Source organism: Taeniopygia guttata, chromosome 37, assembly GCF_048771995.1.
Source record: "Taeniopygia guttata chromosome 37, bTaeGut7.mat, whole genome shotgun sequence".
Lineage (NCBI taxonomy): Eukaryota > Metazoa > Chordata > Aves > Passeriformes > Estrildidae > Taeniopygia > Taeniopygia guttata.
Window position 1 is genome coordinate 1699690 of NC_133062.1, and position 22295 is coordinate 1721984.

General features: G+C 39.4%; 1 protein-coding gene across 1 annotated transcript; it reads left to right on the forward strand.

Moving 5' to 3' along the window:
• Positions 1-1249: 1249 nt before the first annotated feature.
• Positions 1250-16990, forward strand: LOC140681543 (uncharacterized). The gene is made up of 11 exons (XM_072921455.1): positions 1250-1363; positions 3936-4190; positions 5906-6001; positions 8580-8606; positions 9631-9657; positions 10390-10416; positions 11381-11407; positions 12361-12387; positions 13401-13421; positions 13520-13546; positions 15735-16990. The coding sequence occupies exons 1-11, from the start codon at positions 1264-1266 to the stop codon at positions 16988-16990; spliced, it is 1890 nt and encodes a 629-aa protein (XP_072777556.1). The 5' UTR covers positions 1250-1263.
• The last annotated feature ends 5305 nt before the right edge of the window (positions 16991-22295 follow it).

Here is a 22295-nt window from a genome sequence, read left to right on the forward strand (position 1 = left end):
GGGTCGGGATCAGGATTTAGATCAGGATTGGAATTGGGATCAGGGTTGGGATCAGGGTTGGGATCCGGATTGGAATCGGGATCAGGTTCTGGATTGGGATCCGGATAACGACTGGGATCAGGATCAGGATTTGAATCAGGATCGGGATAGGGATCGGGATCGGGATCGGGATCGGGATCGGGATCGGGATCGGGACTGGGATCAGAATTGGGATTGGGATTGGGATTGGGATCAGGATTTGGATCAGGGTCGGGATCAGGATTTAGATCAGGATTGGAATTGGAATTGGGATCAGGGTTGGGATCTGGATTGGAATCTGGATCAGGTTCTGGATTGGGATCCGGATCACTATTGGGATCAGGATCGGGATCAGGATCAGGATTGGAATCTGGATCAGGATTGGAATCGGGATCAGGATTGGAATTGGGATCAGGACTGGGATCGGGATCAGGATCAGGATCAGGATCAGCATCGGGATCGGGATCAGGATTGGGACTGGGATCAGAATTGGGATTGGGATTGGGATTGGGACCGGGATCAGGATCGGGATCAGGATCGGGATCGGGATCAGGGTTGGGATCCGGATTGGAATCTGGATCGGGTTCTGGATTGGGATCCGGATCACGATTGGGATCAGGACTGGAATCGGGATCGGGATCGGGATCAGGATCGGGATCAGGATTGGGATCAGGATCAGAATTGGGATCAGGATCGGGATTGGGATCAGGATTGGGATCCGGATCAGGATCAGGATTGGGATCAGGATCAGGATCAGGATCGGGATTGGGATCAGGATTTGGATCCGGATCAGGATCAGGATCGGGATCAGGATTGGGATCAGGATTTGGATCAGGATCAGGATCAGGGTTGGGATCCGGATTGGAATCTGGATCAGGTTCTGGATTGGGATCCAGATCACGGCTGGGATCAGGACTTGGATCAGGAATGGGATCAGGACTGGGATCGGGATCGGGATTGAGATTGGGATTGGGACTGGGACTGGGATTGGGATCAGGATCAGGATCAGGATCAGGATCGGGATTGGGATCAGGATTTGGATCGGGATCGGGATTGGGATCGGGATCGGGATTGGGACTGGGATCGGGATCGGGATCGGGATTGAGATCAGGATCAGGATTTGAATCAGTATTGGGATCAGGGTTGGGATCCAGATTGGAATCTGGATCGCGATCAGGATTGGGATCCGGATCACAACTGGGATCAGGACCGGGATCACGATCGGGATCAGGATCGGGATCAGGAATGGGATCGGGAATGGGATCAGGAATGGGATCAGGAATGGGATCGGGAATCCCGACCCCGCTGCTGCTCCTGGTGCTCTCCGTGCTCCATCCCATAATAGGTGAGTTTGTGGGATCGGGGGACAGAAATTCGGGATCCAAATTCCCCCGGAGCCGTGATCCGAGCGAGAATGGGGATCCCAAATCCCGGGAATGGGGAACCCCAAAAATCCCGGGAATGGGGAACCCCAAAAATCCCGGGAATGGGGAACCCCAAAAATCCCGGGAATGGGGAACCCCAAAAATCCCGGGAATGGGAAAGCCCAAAATCCCGGGAATGGGGAACCCCAAAAATCCCGGGAATGGGGAACCCCAAAAATCCCGGGAAGGGGAAATCCCAAAAATCCCGGGAACGGGGAACCCCAAAAATGTGGGAATACTGAATCCCAAAAATCCCGGGAATGGGAAACCCCAAAAATCCCGGGAATGGGGAACCCCAAAAATCCCGGGAATGGGGAACCCCAAAAATTTGGGAATATCGAATCCCAAAAATTTGGGAATGGGGAACCCCAGAAATTTGGGAATATTGAACCCCAAAAATCCTGGGAATGGGAAACCCCAAAAATTCCGGGATATTGATCCCAATCAATCTGGGTCTATCGATCCCAATCAATCCCAGGATATTGATCCCAACCCATTGTTTGGGATCCATAATCAATCTGGGATTATTGACCCAAATCAATCCGGGATTATTGACCCTGATCAATCCAGGATTCTTGATCCTGATCCATTGGGGATTATTGATCCCAATAAATCCAGGATCATTGACCCCAATCGATTTGGATTATTGACCCCAATCCATTGGGTATTACCGACCCCAATCAATCGGGATTATTGATCCCAATCAAACCAGGATTATTGACCCCAATCAATTGGGCATTATTGACCCTAATCAATTGGGTATTACTGACCCCAATCGATCGGGATTATTGATCCCAATCACACCAGGATTATTGACCCAAATCGATTTGGATTATTGATCCCTATCAAACCAGGATTATTGACCCCAATCGATTGGGTATTCCCGACCCCAATTGATCGGGATTATTGATCCCAATCAAACCAGGATTATTGACCCCAATCAATTGGGTATTATCGACCCAAATCAATCAGGATTATTGATCCTAATCAAACCAGGATTATTGATCCCAATCGACTGGGTATTATCAACCCAAATCATTCGGGATTATTGATCCCTATCAAACCAGGACTATTGACCCCAATCAATTGGGTATTATCGACCCAAATCAATCAGGATTATTGATCCCAATCAAACCAGGATTATTGACCCCAATCGATTGAGTATTATCGACCCCAATCAATCGGGATTATCGATCCCAATCAATCCGGGATCATTGACCCCAATCGATTTGGATTATTGACCCAAGTCAATTGGGTATTATCGACCGCAATCAATCGGGATTATTGATCCCAATCAAACCAGGATTATTGACCCCAATCGATTTGGATTATTGACCCCAATCAATCCGGGATTATTGACCCTAATCCATTGGGGATTATTGACCCTGATCCGTTGGGGATTATTGATCCTGATCCATTGGGGATTATTGACCTCGATCCATTGGGGATTATCGATCCAAATCAATCCGGGATCATTGACCCCAATCAATGTGGATTATTGACCCCAATCAATTGGGTATTACCGACCCAAATCAATCAGGATTATTGATCCCAATCAAACCAGGATTATTGACCCCAATCGATTTGGATTATTGACCCCAATCAATCCGGGATTATTGATCCTGATCCACTGGGGATTATTGACCCTAATCCATTGGGGATTATTGACCCTGATCCATTGGGGATTATCGATCCCAATCAAACCAGGATTATTGACCCCAATCGAGTGGGTATTATCGACCCAAATCAATCAGGATTATTGATCCCAATCACACCAGGATTATTGACCCCAATCGATTTGGATTATCGACCCCAATCAATTGGGTATTACCGACCCCAATCGATCGGGATTATTGATCCCAATCAAACCAGGATTATTGACCCAAATCAATTTGGATTATTGACCATAATCAATTGGGTATTACCGACCCCAATCAATCGGGATTATCGATCCCAATCAATCCGGGATCATTGACCCCAATCGATTTGGATTATTGACCCCAATCAATCTGGGATTATTGATCCTGATCCACTGGGGATTGTTGACCCTGATCCATTGGGGATTATTGACCCAAATCGATCGGGATTATTGATCCCAATCAAACCAGGATTATTGACCCCAATCGATTTGGATTATTGACCCAAATCGATCAGGATTATTGATCCCAATCAATCCAGGATCATTGACCCCAATCGATTTGGATTATTGACCCCAATCGAGTGGGTATTATCGACCCAAATCAATCAGGATTATTGATCCCAATCAAACCAGGATTATTGACCCCAATCAATTGGGTATTATCGACCCAAATAAATCGGGATTATTGATCCCAATCAAACCAGGATTATCGACCCCAATCAATTGGGTATTATTGACCCCAATCAATCGGGATTATTGATCCCAATCAATCAGGATTATTGATCCCAATCAAACCAGGACTATTGACCCCAACCCCTCCCGACATCTCCGTGATTTCCCTCTCCGCTCCTCAGGGCAGCTCCGGGAGCCGCTGCTGATCGTGGAGGGGCCGGAGGGGGACGGGATCCGTCTCCGGTGCCTCCCGGCGCCGCCGCTGCCGCCCGACCGCCTCCTCTGGATCACCGGCACCGACCGGGATCTGCCGGCGGCGCCGGATCCGCGCGGGAACGGCGGCAGCTCGGTGCTGCTGCGGCCGGGCTCCGGCAACGCCGCCGCGTGCCGCGCCCTTCACCGGCACGGGGCCGCGCAGAGCGCCGTGGTCATCGCCGGTGAGCCGACGTTCCGCGCGGGAATTCCCAGATGGGAATGGCGCCCACCGGGAGATGGGAATTCTGATGGGCGTTGGGGTGGGACGGGGTTTTCCGGGGGGGTTTTGGGATTATTTGGGAATTTCTGGTGTTTTCTGGGGTTTTCTGGGGTTTTCTGGGGTTTTCTGGAATTTCCCGAGGTTTTCAGGAATTTTCTGGAATTTTCTGGGGTTTTCTGGGGGATTCTGGAATTTTCTGGGGCTTTCTGCAATTTTCTGGGGTTTTCTGGAGTTTTCTGGAATTTTCTGGGATTTTCTGGTGTTTTCTGGAATTTTCTGGGGGATTCCGGGATTTTTCTGGGATTTTCTGATATCTTCTGGGGTTTTTTTGGGTTTTCTGGGGTTTTCTGGAATTTTCCAAGGTCTTCTGGAATTTTCTGGGGGATTCCGTGATTTTTCTGGGGTTTTCTGGGGTTTTCTGGAATTTTCTGGGGGATTCCAGGATTTTTCTGGGATTTTCTGGTATCTTCTGGGGTTTTCTGCAATTTTCTGGGGTTTTCTGGAGTTTTCTGGAATTTTCTGGGGGTTCTGGGATTTTTTTCTGGAATTTTCCGAGGTTTTCTGGAATTTTCTGGGGGATTCTGGGATTTTCCTGGGATTTTCTGGTATCTTCTGGGGTTTTCTGGGGTTTTCTAGGGTTTTATGGAATTTTCTGGGGGATTCCGAGATTTTTCTGGGATTTTCTGATAACTTCCGCGGTTTTCTGGTGTTTTCTGGAATTTTCTGGAGGATCGTGGGGTTTTCCTGGAATTTTCTGAGGTTTTCTGGAATTTTCTGGTGTTTTCTGGATTTGGGGGGGGGGGGATTCCGGGATTTTTCTGGGATTTTCTGATATCTTCTGGGGTTTTCTGGGGTTTTCTAGAATTTCCCGAGGTTTTCTGGGATTTTTCTGGGGTTTTCCGGGGTTCTCTGCAGTTTTCTGGGGTATTCTGCTGTTTTCTGGGGGTTTTTTTGTTTTTCCAGAGGATTGGGAAGGCCCTGATTGGCTGGGATGGAATCGCCAGTCTGGGATGGGAAATGGGAAAATTCCCAATTTGAGGTGGGAAATTCCCACTTTGGGAATGGGAAACTCCCACTTTGGGAATGGGGAAATTCCCAGTTCGAGAATGAAAAATTCAGAATTTAAGGATATAAAAATCCCACTTTGGGAGAGAATTCCCATTTTTAAATGGAATTCCTCTTTTGGATGGGATTCTTTTTTTTTTACAGAATTCCCATTTTTAAATGGAATTCCTCTTTTGGATGTGATTCCCTTTTTTTGACAGAATTCCCATTTTTAAATGGAATTCCTCTTTTGGATGTGATTCCCTTTTTTTTGACAGAATTCCCATTTTTTCATGGAATTCCTCTTTTGGATGGAATTCCCTTTTTTTGACAGAATTCCCATTTTTAACAGAATTCCCATTTTTTTTACCGATTTCCCTTTTTCCCACAAACCTCCCGATTTTTACCATAATTTCCAAATTTTTTTTTGCCAAAATTCCCATTTTCTGACAGAACATCTATTTCTACCATAACCCCCCCTTATTTTTTTGCCGTAATTCCAATTTTTTACAGCATTTCTGTGGTTTTTTTGCCGTAATTCCAATTTTTTACAGAATTTCCGTGTTTTTTTGGCCACAATTCCCATTTTTCCGCCCCAATTCCCATTTTCCCTATTTTCCGGTTCTTTTCCAGACGCGCTGTTCCCGTCTCCGTGGCCGCTGCCGCCGCTGCTGCTGCTGCCGGCGCTGGCGCTGGGGCTGGGGCTGGCGGCCGCGCTGCGCCTGCGCCGTGAGCGACGCCCCTTGTTCCCTTTATTTCATATTTATTGCCTCCAATTTCCTTTTTATTCCCTTTATTTCACATTTATTGCCCTCCAATTTCCTTTTTATTCCCATTATTCCCTTGGATTTCCTTTAATTCCCTTTGATTTCCCCTTTATTCCCTTTATTCCTCATTTATTGCCTCCAATTTCCTTTTTATTTCCCTTTATTCCTCATTTATTGCCCTCCGATTTCCTTTTTATTTCCATTTATTGCCCTCCAATTTCCTTTTTATTTCCCTTTATTCTCTTGGATTTCCTTTCATTCCCTTTGATTCCCTTTGATTTCCCCTTTATTCCCTTTTATTTCTCATTTATTCCCTTTATTTCTCATTTATTGCCTCCAATTTCCTTTTTATTTCCTTTATTCCCTTTGATTTCCTTTAATTCCCTTTTATTTCCTTTAATTCCCTTTAATTCAAATTTATTTGCCTCGAATTTCCTTTTTATTTCATTTATTCCCTTTGATTTCCTTTTATTTCCTTCTATTCCCTTTTATTTCCTTTTATTCCATTTTATTTCCTTTAATTTCCTTTGATTTCCTTTAATTTCCTTTTTATTTCCCTTTATTCCCTTTGATTTCCATTTTTCCATTAATTACCCATCATTAACCATTCCTTCTCTATTAATTTCCCATTAATTACCAATTAAATACCTGTCAATTACCAATTAATTACCCATTAATTACCATTAATCACTTAATTTCCAATTAATTACCCATTAATTACCATTAATCACTTAATTTCCCATTAATTACCTATAACTGACCCATTAATTGTCCATTCATTACCATCATGAACCATTCCTCCCCCATTAATTTCCCATTAATTACCAATTAATTACCCTCAAGTTACTCATTAATGACCCCCTAATTAATTTCACATAATCACTTAATTTCCCATTAATTACTTAATTTCCCATTAATTACATTTCATCACTTAATTTCCCATTAATTACCTATAACTGACCCATTAATTGTCCATTCATTACCATCATTAACCATTCCTCCCCCAATAATTTCCCATTAATTACCAATTAACTACCCACAAGTTACTCATTAATGACCCCCTAATTAATTTCACTTAATCACCTAATTTCCCATTAATTACTTAATTTCCCATTAATTACCCATTAATTACATTTAATCACTTAATATCCCATTAATTATCTATAACTGACCCATTAATTATCCATTCATTACCATCATTAACCATTCCTCCCCAATAATTTCCCATTAATTACCAATTAATTACCCACAAGTTACTCATTAATGACCCCCTAATTCATTTCACTTAATCACTTAATTTCCCATTAATTACTTAATTTCCCATTAATTACCCATTAATTACATTTAATCACTTAATTTCCCATTAATTACCTATAACTGACTCATTAATTGTCCATTCATTACCATCATTAACCATTCCTCCCCATTAACTTCCCATTAATTACCAATTAATTACCCACAAGTTACTCATTAATGACCCCCTAATAACGCACTTATTAGCCATTAATTACCCATTCATTAAGCAACCATTTCCCATTCATTCCCCATTAATTACCCATAATTTACCCATTAATTACCCATTAATTACCAATTAATTACCCATAAGTTACCTATTAATGACCCACCAATAACTGTGTTATTAGCCATTAATTACCCATTAATTAATTGTAAATTCCCCAAGAATTAGCCGTTCATTTCCCATTAATTACCCATAATTGACCCATTAATTACCCATTAATTGCCCATTCGGGCCCCATCATTAACCATTCCTCCCCCATTAATTTCCCATTAATTACCAATTAATTACCCATAAGTTACCCATTAATGACACCCTAATAACGCACTTATTGGCCATTAATTACCCATTCATTATTTATTCAATCCCCAATAATTACCCAGTAATTATTTGGTCATTTCCCACTAATTAATCATTCATTACCCATTCCTTCCCTATTAATTTCCCATTAATTTCCCATTAATTACCCATAATTGACCCAATTACAGACTCATTAACTACTCATTTATTAACCATTTATTACCCATAATCTACCAATGTATTACTCATTAATTTCCTATTTATTATCCATTAATTACCAATTATTTGCCCATAATGTACCGACTTATTGCCCATTAATTACCAATTAACTACACATAATGTGCCACATAATTACCCATTAATCACTCATTTATTAGCCATTAATTACCAATTAATTACCAATAATGTACCGATTTATTGCCTGTTAATTACCCATTCAGTAACTATTATTTACTAATTAAATAGCCATAATTAATTACCCATTTATTAACCATTATTACCAATTAAGTGCTCATAATGTACACACTTATTAACTATTAATTACCCATTTATTAGCCTTTAATTAACAACGAATTACCCATAGTGTAGCAATTAATTACCCGTTAATTACTCGTTTATTATAGATTAATTAGCAATTAATTAGCCATAATGCACCAATTAATTACCCATAATTTCCCCATTAATTGCCAATTAATTAGGCATTAATTACCCCCTGTTTCCCCAGGGGATCGCCGGGTCGTGGCTCAGGAGCGTGAGTGCATTAATTAATTAATTAATTAATTGATTACTTATTTTAAACTTATCTTAAATTATTTTTAATTTCATTTAGTTTTCATTTAAATTAATTTTAATTTAAAATAAATGGTATTTTGTTGATTTACTTATAAATTAATAAAGAATTAATTATAGAATATTATATAATAATTATATTATATATTAATTATACAGAAAATATGAATATATAATTTTCTATATTTTATTTTAAATATATATAAATTATAAGGTATTTATAAATAAATGAATAATTTTAATTAGTATTGATTATGCCAATGAATTAAATAAATCCCCAATTAAAATAAAATAAAATAAAATAAAATAAAATAAAATAAAATAAAATAAAATAAAATAAAATAAAATAAAATAATAAAATAGGAATTTATTTGAAATGAAATGAAATTTTATTAAATAAACTGAAATAAAATAAATGAGAGAAATAAAATAAAATAAAATATTAATTGAAATGGAATTAAATAAAATTATATTAAATTGAAAGAAAAAAAGGAATTAAATTAATTTTAAAAATAAAGGAAAACATTAAATGAAATGAAATGGAATAAAATGGAATAAAAAAAAATATTAATTGAAATGGAATTAAATAAATACAATTCAATTAAAATAAATTATTTAAATTAAATTAAATTTAAAAATGAAAGAAAATTTTAATTGAAATGAAATGGAATAAAATGCAATTAAGTGAAATAAAATAAATTAAATTAAATTAAATTAAAAATAAAATAAAATAAAATAAAATAAAATAAAATAAAATAAAATAAAATAAATTAAAACAAAACAAAACAAAATAAAATAAAATAAAATAAAATAAAATAAATAAAATAAAATAAAATAAAATAAAATAAAATAAAATAAAATAAAATAAAATAAAATAAAATAAAATAAAATAAAATAAAATAAAATTAAATTAAATTAAATTAAATTAAATTAAATTAAATTAAATTAAATTAAACAAATCCATTTCAATTCAATTTCGTTCCCAGGGAAATCCCAGCAGGAAATCAGCGAGGGTGAGCCCGGCCCGGAATTCCCAAATTCCCAAATCCCAAATTTCCTGAAATTCCCAAATTTCCCTCAAATTCCCAAATTCCCAAAATCCTCAAATTTCCCCAAAAATCCCCAAATTTCCAAATCCCCCCCAGAATCCCCAAATTTCCCCAAAAATCCCCAAACTCCCCTGAAATTCCCAAATCCCAAATTCCCAAATTTCCTTGGAATTCCAGAAATTTCCATCCCAAATTCCCCAAATCCCCCAGAATTCCCAAATTTCCGTCCCCAGATGCCCCAAAACCCCCAAAATTCCCGTAATCCCCAAATTCCAAAATTTTCCAGAATTCCCAAATTTCCGCAGAATTCTGGGAATTCCCAAAATCCCCAAATTCCCAAATCCCCAAATTCCCAAAATCCCCAAATTCCCAAATCCCCAAATCCCCTTGGAATTCCGGGAATTTTCATCCTCAAATTCCTCAATTTCCCCTGAAATTCCCAAATTTCCCAGAAATCCTCAATATTCCCAAAATTCCCAAATTCCCTCAAAATCCCCAAAATCTCAAAACTCCCAAATCCCCAAATTCCCAAAATTCCTAAAATTCCCAAATCGCCTTGAAATTTCTGGAATTTCCATCCCCAAATTCCAAATTCCCAAAATTCTCAATTTTCCCCAAAATCCCAAAATTCCCAAATTTCTCCAAATTTCCCCAAAATTCCCAAATTTTCGGAATTCCCGTTCCCGGCTGCGGCAGAGATGGAGGAGCTCAGGATGGAGCTGGGTGAGAATTCATTAATTAATTAGTTAATTAATTATTAACTGCTAATTATTTCTTTATCAACTCCTAATTAATTAATTAATAACCCCTAATTAATCTAGTAATGGCCGCTAATAATTCATTAAAAACTGATGATTAATTCCTCAATGGTTATTAATTAATTCATTATTAACTCCTAATTAATTAATTAATAACCCCTAATTAATCTATTAATAGCCGTTCAAAATTCATTACAAACTGCTAAGTAATTCCTCAATGGACACTAATTAATTCATTAATAACCGGTAATTAATTACCTATTGCCATATCATTAGCGATTACCTACTATTATTACTATTATTATTATTATTATTATTATTATTATTATTATTATTATTATTATTATTATTATTATTATTACTCCGTGTATTATTTATTGATAGCAACAACTATTAATTACCAGAGCAGCACTAATTAATTCTTAGTTTCAATTAATAATTCCAATGAATAAATGCAAATTTAAAATTGCCAATTAACAATTCCAATTCACACTTGCAATGATTCCCGATTAATAATTGCCATTAATAATTTCCAATTAATATTTCCCAATGAATCATTCCAATGAGTGATTCCCAATTAATAATTTCAGATGAATAATTGCCGATGATTAATTACAATTAACAATTTCCAATTAATAATTTCAATTTATAATTGCCAATTAATAATTGCCAATTAACAATTTACAATTAATAATTCCAATTAATAATTGCCAATTAACAATTTCCAATTAATAATTCAAATTAATAATTTCTACTAGTAATTGCCAATGTATATTTACAATTAACAATTTCCATTTAAAAATTCAAATTAATAATGTAGATTAATAATTCCAAATTAATAATTGCAATGAGTAATTCCCAATTAATAATTCCCATGTAATAATTCCAATTAATAATTCCAATTAATAATTGGATTTTGTTGTTCCCAGAGGAGGCGTCCGAGAAGCTCCAGAGGGGTAAAAATCCCTTTGTGCCAATTAATCGGAATTAATTAATCCCTAATTAATTCATTAATGCTTTAATTCATCAATGCCTGCAGTAATTAATAATTAGCCCGGGAATCAATCTGGGATTATTTGGGGCAAAAGACACAAAACAACTTCGGAAATTTCCAATTAATTCAGAATTTTCTATTAATAAATTATTAATAATTAAATGTTCATTAGTAAGTATTCATTGCTAATAATGAATTCTGCTTTATAATAATAAATTATTAATAGTAAAATGTTCATTATTAATTAATTAATTAAATTGTTAAGAATAAATTAATAATGAATTCAATTTTCTAATAATCCATTATTAATTGTAAAACGTTCATTATTAATGAATTTAATTTTCCAATGATAAATTAAGAATTAATTCAATTTCTAAACAATCCCTTATTAGTAGTAAAATATTCGTTATTAATTAATTAAATTTTTGAATAATAAATTATTAGTGAATTCAATTTTCTAATAATCCTTTTTTAATTATAAAATGTTCATTATTAATGAATTGATTTGTCTAATAATAAATTAATAATGATTCAATTTTTTAATAATCTACTATTAATAGTAAAATGTTAATTATTAATTAATTTTATTATCTAATAGAAATAATTAATTAATTCAATTTCTTAAGAAAAAATTATTCCGAATAAAGTATTAACTATTAATTATTTTATTTGTCTAATAATGATTATGAATAATAAAAGAAAAATTTGTAATTATTAATTTCTAATAATAAATTAATTTATTATAGTTAGTATATCTTTAAATAATAATTATTGATTCAATAATAATTACTCATTTCTAATAAATAATTTGATGTTCTAATAAATAATTAATAATTAATATTAATTAATAATCAATGGCATTTTATAATAATTAATTAATTAATCATTATTATTATTTCCTTTTGTGCCCGGCAGAGCAGCAGGAGATGGAGACGCGGCTCGGTGAGGGAATTTCGGGAATTTTGGGGAAATTCTGGGAATTTTGGGGAATTTTTGGGAATTTTTTGGGATTTTTGGGGATTCTGGGGGATATTTTGGGATTTCAGGAATTTGGGAATTTGGGGAATTTTGAGGAAATTCGAGAATTCTGGGGAATTCAAATAATTTGGGATTTACGGGAATTTGGGAATTTCAGGTATTTGGGGAATTTGGGGCATTTTCAGGATTTTCAGGAATTTTGGGAATTCTTGGATTTGGGGGAATTTCAGGAAATTTCTGGGATTTGGGGAATTTGGGGAATTTTGATGAATTTTAGGAATTTGTGAATTTAGCAAATTTGGGAACTTCAGGAATTGATGGGAATTTTTTGGAATTTCAGGAATTCGTGAATTTAAGGAAATTTTGGGTATTTGGGAATTTTGGGGAATTTCGAGAATTTGGGGATTTTGGGGAATTTGGGGGGATTTTAGGGAATTTGTGAATTTTGGGAATTTCTGGAGTTTGGGTAATTTAGGTAATTTTGGGAATTTTTGGGAATCTCAGGAATTCCTGAATTCGGGAGATTTCAGGGATTTTGGGGCATTTCAGGAATTCGGGAATTTTTGGAATTGTGGGGAATTTTAGGAATTTGTGCACTTCAGGAATTTGGGAATTTTGGGAATTTCTGGGAATTTTGGGAATTTCTGGGAATTTTTTTTAATTTCAGTTTTTTTTTTTTTCATTTGGGAATTTTGGGGAATTTCAGTAATTCAGGAATTTCAGGAATTTGGGAATTTCTGGGAATTTCAAGGATTTGGGTATTTTTGGCAATTTTGGGAATTTTTAAGACTTTCAGGAATTTGAGAGTTTTGGCAATTTGGGAATTTTGGGGAATTTGGGGAATTTATGGAATTCCAGGAATTCTGGGATTTCTGTGAATTTCTGGGATTTTCGGGGATTTGGGGAATTTGGGGAATTTTGGGGATTTTCAGGAATTGGGGAATCTCGGGCGTCACTCCGGGGATTTCTCATTCCAGAGCAGATCCGGGCCCAGCTGGGTGAGTGGGCCCGCCCCGCCGGCGGTATGCAAATGAGCGTTAATTACCGTTAATTACCGTTAATTAATTGCCTGTAATTGGTGCCACTTTCCACGCAGAATTCCGACGGGCTCAGAGCCACGCGGGTGAGTCCGGCCCGACCCCCGGGGCCGCTTCCCGTTCCCATTCCCATTTTCCCTTCCCGTTCCCGTTTCCATTCCCGTTTTCCCTTCCCGTTCCCGTTTTCCGTTCCCGTTTCCATTCCCATTTCCTGTTCCCATTCCCATTCCCGTTTTCCGTTCCCGTTCCCGTTCCTGTTCCCAATTCCCGTTCCCGTTCCCATCCCCATTCCCATTTCCCGTTCCCATTTCCTGTTCCCATTTCCCATTCCCATTTCCTGTTTTCCGTTTCCGTTCCCATTCCCATTCCTGTTCCCATTTCCCGTTCCCGTTCCCATTCCTGTTCCCATTTCCCATTCCCATTTCCCGTTCCCATTCCTGCTCCCATTTCTCGTTCCCATTTCCCGTTCCCATTCCCGTTTCTGTTCCTGTTCCCATTTCCTGTTCCCATTCCCGTTCCCATTTCCCATTTCCCATTCCTGTTCCTGTTCTCATTTCCCATTCCTATTCCCATTCCCGTTCCTGTTCCCATTTCCTGTTCCCATTTCCCATTCCCATTTCCTGTTTCCATTTCCTGTTCCAATTTCCCGTTCCTGTTCCCATTTCCCGTTCCCATTTCCCGTTCTCATTTCCCATTCCCATTCCCATTTCCTGTTCCCATTTCCCATTTCCCATTCCCATTTCCCATTCCCATTCCTGTTCCCATTCCTTGTTCCCGTTCCCATTTCCTGTTCCCATTCATTGTTCCCGTTCCTGTTCCCATTTCCCATTCCCGTTCCCATTCCCGTTCCCATTCCCGTTCCCATTTCCCATTCCCGTTCCCATTTCCCATTCCCATTCCTTGTTCCAGTTCCCATTCCCGCTTCCCGCTCCTGTTCCCATTTCCCATTTCCCGTTCCCATTTCCCGTTCCCATTCCCATTTCCCGTTCCCATTCCTGTTCCCATTTCCTGTTCCCGTTCCCATTTCCCGTTCCCATTTCCCGTTCCCATTTCCCATTTCCCATTCCCGTTCCTGTTCCTGTTCCCGTTCCTGTTCCCATTCCCATTTCCTGTTTTCCGTTCCTGCTCCTGTTCCCATTTCCTGTTCCCATTTCTCATTTCCCGGTCCCGCTTGTGTTCCCATTTCCTGTTCCCATTCCCGTTCCCGTTCCCGTTCCCATTTTCCGTTCCCATTCCTGTTCCCAATTCCTGTTCCCAATTCCCATTCCCATTTCCCATTCCCGTTCCCATTCCCGTTTCCCGTTTCCATTCCCGTTCCCATTCCTCGTTCCAGTTCCCATTTCCCGCTTCCCGTTCCCATTCCTGTTCCCATTCCCATTTCCCGTTCCCGCTTCCCGTTCCCATTCCCATTCCCATTTCCCATTCCCATTTCCTGTTTTCCATTCCCGTTCCCGTTCCCATTCCCACTCCTGTTCCCAATTCCTGTTCCCATTTCCCGTTCCCATTCCTCGTTCCCGTTCCCATTCCTCGTTCCCGTTCCCATTCTTGTTCCCGTTCCCATTTCCCGTTCCCATTTCCCGTTCCCGTTCCCCTTTCCCCTTTCCCATTCCTGTTCCCATTCCCGTTCTTGTTCCCATTTCCCATTCCCATTTCTCGTTCCTGTTCCAGTTCCCATTTCCCATTTTTCGTTCCTGTTCCCATTTCTCGTTCCCGTTCCCATTCCCGCTTCCCATTCCTGTTCCCATTTCCTGTTCCCATTTCCCATTCCCATTTCTCGTTCCCATTCCCATTTCCTGTTCCCATTTCTTGTTCCAAAACTCTCCCAAACTCTCCGGAACTCTCCGGAACTCTCCCAAACTCCCCCAAACTCCCCCAAACTCCCCCAAACTCCCCCAAACTCCCCCAAACTCCCCCAAACTCCCCCAAACTCCCCCAAACTCTCCCAAACTCTCCGGAACTCTCCGGATCTCTCCCAAACTCTCCGGAACTCTCCGGAACTCTCCGGAACTCTCCGGATCTCTCCCAAACTCTCCGGAACTCTCCGGAACTCTCCGGATCTCTCCCAAACTCTCCGGAACTCTCCAGAACTCTCCGGAACTCTCCGGATCTCTCCCAAACTCTCCCAAACTCTCCGGAACTCTCCGGAACTCTCCGGAACTCTCCCGATCTCTCTGGAACTCTCCGGAACTCTCCGGAACTCTCCGGAACTCTCCGGATCTCTCCGGAACTCTCCGGAACTCTCCGGAACTCTCCGGCTCTCCGCGTTTCCCGCAGCCGCGCTGTCGCTGGACGAGCGCTGCTCGGACCCGTCCCTGCGGATCCGCGGCCGTTCCCGGATCGGCGCCGATCCCAGATCCCGGTGCGGGGCGCTGGCCGTGGCGCGGGAGGGATTTTCCGGCGGGAAGCACTACTGGGAAGTGGAGCTGGGAGACGGCAGCGCCTGGGGGCTGGGCGTGCTCCGGGAGGAGATCCGCGATTCCATCCGCGATTCCCTGCGCGATTCCATGTGGGATCCCATCCCGGATCCCATCCCCGATTCCCTGCGGGATCCCCTGCAGGATTCCACCCCAGATCCCATCCCAGATCCCATCCCAGATCCCATCCCGGATCCCATCCCGGATTCCCTGCAGGATGATTCCACCCCAGATCTTGTCCCAGATTCCCTGCAGGATGATTCCCTGAGGAATTCCATCCTGGATCCCATCCCGGATCCCATCCTGGATTCTCTGCAGGATTCCATTCAGGATCCCATCCCGGATTCCCTACGGGATCCCCTGCAGGATGATTCCATCTCGAATTCCATCCCGGATCCCATCCCGCATCCCATCCCAGAGTCCCTGCAGGATTCTATCCCAAATTCCATCCCAAATTCCATCCCGGATTCCCTGCAGGATCCCCTGCAGGATCCCATCCCAAATTCCGTTCCGGATGCCCTGCGGGATTCCACCCCCCATTCCCTTCAGGATTCTATCCCAAATCCCATCCCAAATTCCCTGCGGGATCCCCTGCAGGATTCCACCCCGGATCCCATCCCGGATTCCCTACGGGATTCCCTGCAGGATTCCACCCCGGATCCCATCCCGAATTCCCTGAAGGATTCCCTGCAGGATTCCACCCTGGATCCCATCCCAGATTCCCTTCAGGATTCTATCCCGGATCCCATCCCGAATTCCCCGCGGGATTCCGCCCCGGATCCCATCCCGGATTCCCTGCGGGATGCTATCCCAAATCCCATCCCGGATTCCCTGCGGGATGATTCCTTCCCCTCCATCCCGGCGGAAGAGGCTCCGGGGCTGGAGTATTCCCATGGAACGTTCCGGCTGCCGGGCGGGATTCTGGCGCGGAATTCCGGGCGCTGCCGCGTGCTCGGGGTGCTGCTGGACCAGGAGCGGCGCCTGCTCCGGTTCTTCGACGCCGAGGAGAAGCAGCTCCTGGGATCCGTCCCCCTGAAAATTTCCAGGAATCTTTTCCCGTTTTTCAGGCCGGGACCTGACGGGAGCGGTCTGGGGATCCGCCCTGTGGGTGTTTGAAACAACCAGGGAAGGAATTATGGAATATTCGCATTTAAAAATTAAATTTCTTCTTAAATATTCAAATTATCCACATTTTTATATTCCAAGTATCCCATAATCCTAAAACTAAGCCTAACCCCAACTGTGACCATGAACCCAATCCCAACAATAATCCTGACCTAACCCAAACTGGAATTTAATATTCCGAATATTCCCATTTTAATATCACAATTAACCCCTAAACTCACCTGACACTGACAAGGGCCCTAATCCAAATCATCAAAAGGATTGTAAACCTAAACCTAATCCCTGTTCTAACCCTAATCCTGGGATCCGTCCCCTCGAAGATTTCCGGGAATCTTGTCGGAAGCGGTCTGGGGATCCGGCCTGTGGGGATTTGAAACAACCAGGGAAGGAATTATGGAATATTCGCATTTAAAAATTAAATTTCTTCTTCAATATTCAAATTATCCACATTTTTATATTCCAAGTATCCCATAGTCCTAAAACTAAGCCTAACCCTAACTATGACCATGATCCCAATCCCAACAATAATCCTTACCCTAACCAAAACTGGAATTTAATATTCCGAATATTCCCATTTTAATATCACAATTAACCCCTAAACTCTCCCAACACTGACAAGGGCCCTGATCCAAATCCTCAAAAGGACTAAACCTAAACCTAATCCCTGTTCTAACCCTAATCCCGGGATCCGTCCCCCTGAAAATTTCTGGGAATCTTGACAGGAGCGGTCTGGGGATCCGGCCCGTGGGTGTTTGAAACCACCAGGGAAGGAATTATGGAATATTTGCATTTAAATATTAAATTTCTTCTTAAATACTCAAATTATCCACATTTTTATATTCCAAGCACCCCATAATCCTAAAACTAAGCCTAACTATGACCATGAACCCAATCCTAACAATAATCCTTACCTAATCCAAACTGGAATTTAATATTCCGAATATTCCCATTTTAATATCACAATTAATCCCTAAACTCACCCGACACTGCCAAGGGCCCTGATCCAAATCCTCAAAAGGACTAAACCTAATCCCTGTTCTAACCTTAATCCTGGGATCCGTCCCCCTGAAAATTTCCGGGAATCTTGACGGAAGCGGTCTGGGGATCCACCCTGTGGGGGTTTGAAACAACCAGGGAAGGAATTATGGAATATTTGCGTTTAAAAATTAAATTTCTTCTTAAATACTCAAATTGTCCACATTTTTATATTCCAAGTACCCCATAATCCTAAAACTAAGCCTAACCCTAACTATGAGCATGATCCCAATCCCAACAATAATCCTTACCTAACCCAAACTGGAATTTAATATTCCGAATATTCCCATTTTAATATCACAATTAACCCCTAAACTCACCCGACACTGGCAAGAGCCCTAATCCAAATCCTCAAAAGGATTGTAAACCTAAACCTAATCCCTGTTCTAACCCTAATCCTGGGATCCGTCCCCTCGAAGATTTCTGGGAATCTTGTCGGAAGCGGTCTGGGGATCCGGCCCGTGGGGATTTGGAACCACCAGGGAGGGAATATATGGAATATTCGCATTAAAAAATTAAATTTCTTCTTAAATACCCAAATTATCCACATTTTTATAGTCCAAGTACCCCATAATCCTAAAACTAAACCTAACCCCAACTATGACCATAACCTAATCCTAACAATAATCCTTACCTAATCCAAACTGGAATTTAATATCCCGAATATTCCCATTTTAATATCACAATTAACCCCTAAATTCTCCTGACACTGCCAAGGGCCCTAATCCAAATCCTCAAAAGGACTAAACCTAATCCCTGTTCTAACCCTAATCCTGGGATCCGTCTCCCTGAAAATTTCCGGGAATCTTGTCGGAAGCGGTCTGGGGATCCGGCCCGTGGGGATTTGAAACCGCCAGGGAAGGAACTATGGAATATTCGCATTTAAAAATTAAATTTCTTCTTAAATACTCAAATTATCCACATTTTTATATTTCAAGTACCCCATAATCCTAAAACTAAGCCTAACCCTAACTATGACCATGAACCCAATCCCAACAATAATCCTTACCTAACCCAAACTGGAATTTAATATTCCGAATATTCCCATTTTAATATCACAATTAACCCCTAAACTCACCTGACACTGCCAAGGGCCCTAATCCAAATCCTCAAAAGGATTGTAAACCTAAACCTAATCCCAATTCTAACCCTAATCCTGGGATCCGTCCCCTCGAAGATTTCCAGGAATCTTGTCGGAAGCGGTCTGGGGATCCGCCCTGTGGGCGTTTGAAACAACCAGGGAAGGAATTATGGAATATTCACATTTAAAAATTAAATTACTTCTTAAATATATACTTAAATTATCCACATTTTTATATTCCACGTACCCCATAATCCTAAAACTAAGCCTAACCCTAACTATGACCATGAACCCAATCCTAAAAATAATCCTTACCTAATCCAAACTGGAATTTAATATTCCGAATATTCCCATTTTAATATCACAATTAACCCCTAAACTCTCCCGACACTGCCAAGGGCCCTAATCCAAATCCTCAAAAGGACTGTAAACCTAAACCTAATCCCAATTCTAACCCTAATCCTGGGATCCATCCCACTGAAAATTTCCGGGAATCTTGTCGGAAGCGGTCTGGGGATCCGGCCCGTGAGGATTTGGAACCAGCAGGGAAGGATATATGGAATATTCGCATTTAAAAATTAAATTTCTTTTAAATACTCAAATTATCCACATTTTAATGTATTTTAATGTATCAAGTATCCCCTAAACCCAGCCCTAGACCTAAGCCTAGCAAAATATAGGATCAAGAACATAACCCTAATAATTAAATAACCAAAATTAAAAATTTAAATATTCAAATTATTAGCATTGTAATATTAAAATTATACCCTAATCTTACCCTGATGCTGACAAGGACTCTCACCCAAATCCTAAATCTGACCCTAATCCTAAACCTTCCTCTAACTCAAATTTTAAACCTAAACCTAAATATGACCATGACCCTAACCCATACCCTAACCCAAATTCAAATTTAAATATTCAAATTATTCCCATTTTAATATTACAATTATTCCCTAAACTTAGTGTGGTACTGACAATGACCCTGAGCCAAACCCCAACTCTAAACTTAATCTTAACCCTAACCCAAACCCTTTGGAAAATTTGCATTTAAAAAATAAATTCCATGTTAAATATTCAAACTATTCTCATTTTAATATTCCAAATATTCACTGACGGTAACCATAACCCTGACCCTAACCCAAACCCTTTGGAAAATTTGCATTTAAAAAATAAATTCCATGTTAAATATTCAAGTTATTCTCATTTTAATATTCCAAATATTCATTAATCCTAACCCTGACCTTTACCAAAACACTAACCCCAAATTGAATTTGAATATCCATATTATTCTCATGTTAATATTCCAATTTTCCCCTAAACCTGAACTTGACCGCATCCAAAACCCTGACCCTGACAATAACCCTAAACCTAACTCTTAATTTTAACCCTAACCCAAAATGCAATTTAAATATTCAAATTATTTACATTTTAATATTCCAAATATTCCCTGACCCCAACCATGACCCTAACCCTAACCCTATTTGTTTTTAAAAAATATTTTAAAAAATATAATATAATATAATATAATATAATATAATATAATATAATATAATATGATATGATATGATATGATATGATATGATATGATATGATATGATATGATATGATATAATATAATATAATATAATATAATATAATATAATATAATATAATATAATATAATATAATATAATATAATATAATATAATATAATATAATATAATATAATATAATATAATATAATATAATATAATATAATATAATATAATATAATATAATATAATGTAATATAATGTAATATAACGTAATATAATATAATATAACGTAATATAATGTAATATAACGTAATATAACGTAATATAACACAATATAACGTAATATAACGTAATATAACATAACATAACATAACATTTAGAATTATATAGATTTTAAAAAATAAATTATTCTCATTTAAATATATCAATTATTGCCTAATGAAAGGCGACAGCGAGGGGGACACACCCAGATGGAGCGGGTGAGTCGAGAGGAAAAGTGAAAATTGTGGGTGGGAAACACGAGGGGGGGAAAGGGTGTGAAAAATGAGGGGAAAAGGGCAGAAAATGTGAGGAAAAAAATGGGAAATGTGAGGGGAAAAAAAGGTGGGAAAAGTGAGAGGAAGAAATAGAAGGAAACATGAGGGAGAAAATGGAGGGAAATATGAGGGGAGAAAAGAGTGGGAAATATGATTGGAAAAGGTGTAAAACAGGAGGAGAAAAGGGCAGGAAAAGTGAGGAAAATGGTAAATATGAGGGGAAAATAGGTGTGAAACATGGGGGGAAAGGGGCAGAAAAATTGAGGCAAAAAATGGGAAATTTGAGGGGGAAATGGTGTGAAAAATGAGGGGAAAAGAGCAGAAAAGTTGAGGCAAAAAATGGGAAATGTGAGGGGGGAAAAGGGTGAGAAAATTGAGAGGAAAAAATGGAGGGAAACGTGAGGGGGGAAAATGGTAGAAAAGGTGAGGCAAAAAATGGGAAACATGAGGGAAAAATTGGTGGGAAAGGTGAGAGGAAAAAATTAAGATTAACATGAGGGAAAAAATGTGAGGGGAGAAAATGGAGGGAAATATGAGGGGAGAAAAGAGAGGGAATCACAAGGGGAAATGGGCAGAAAAGGTGAAGCAAAAAATGGGAAATATGAAGGGGAAATGGTGTGAAAAATGAGGGGAAAAGAGCAGAAAATGTGAGGCAAAAAATGGGAAATGTGAGGGGAAAATGGGCGGGAAAAGTGAGAGAAAAAAATGGTGTAAATGGGAGGGAGAAAATGGAGGGAAACGTGAGGGGAGAAAAGAGCAGGAAATATGAGGGAAAAATATGTAAAACAGGAGGGGAAAAGGGCAGAAAAAGTGAGAAAAAATGGGAAATATGAGGGGAAAATGATGTGAAACATGAGGGGAAAAGGATAGAAAAGGTGAGGCAAAAAATGGGAAATGTGAGGGGGGAAATGGGTGGGAAAAGTGAGAGGAAAAAATTAATATAAACATGAGGGAGAAAATGAAGGGAAACGTGAGGGGAGAAAATGGAGGGAAATATGAGGGGAGAAAAGAGAGGGAATCACAAGGGAAAATGGGCAGAAAAGGTGAGGCAAAAAATGAGAAATATGAGGGGAAATGGTGTGAAAAATGAGGGGAAAAGAGCAGAAAAGTTGAGGCAAAAATTGGGAAAT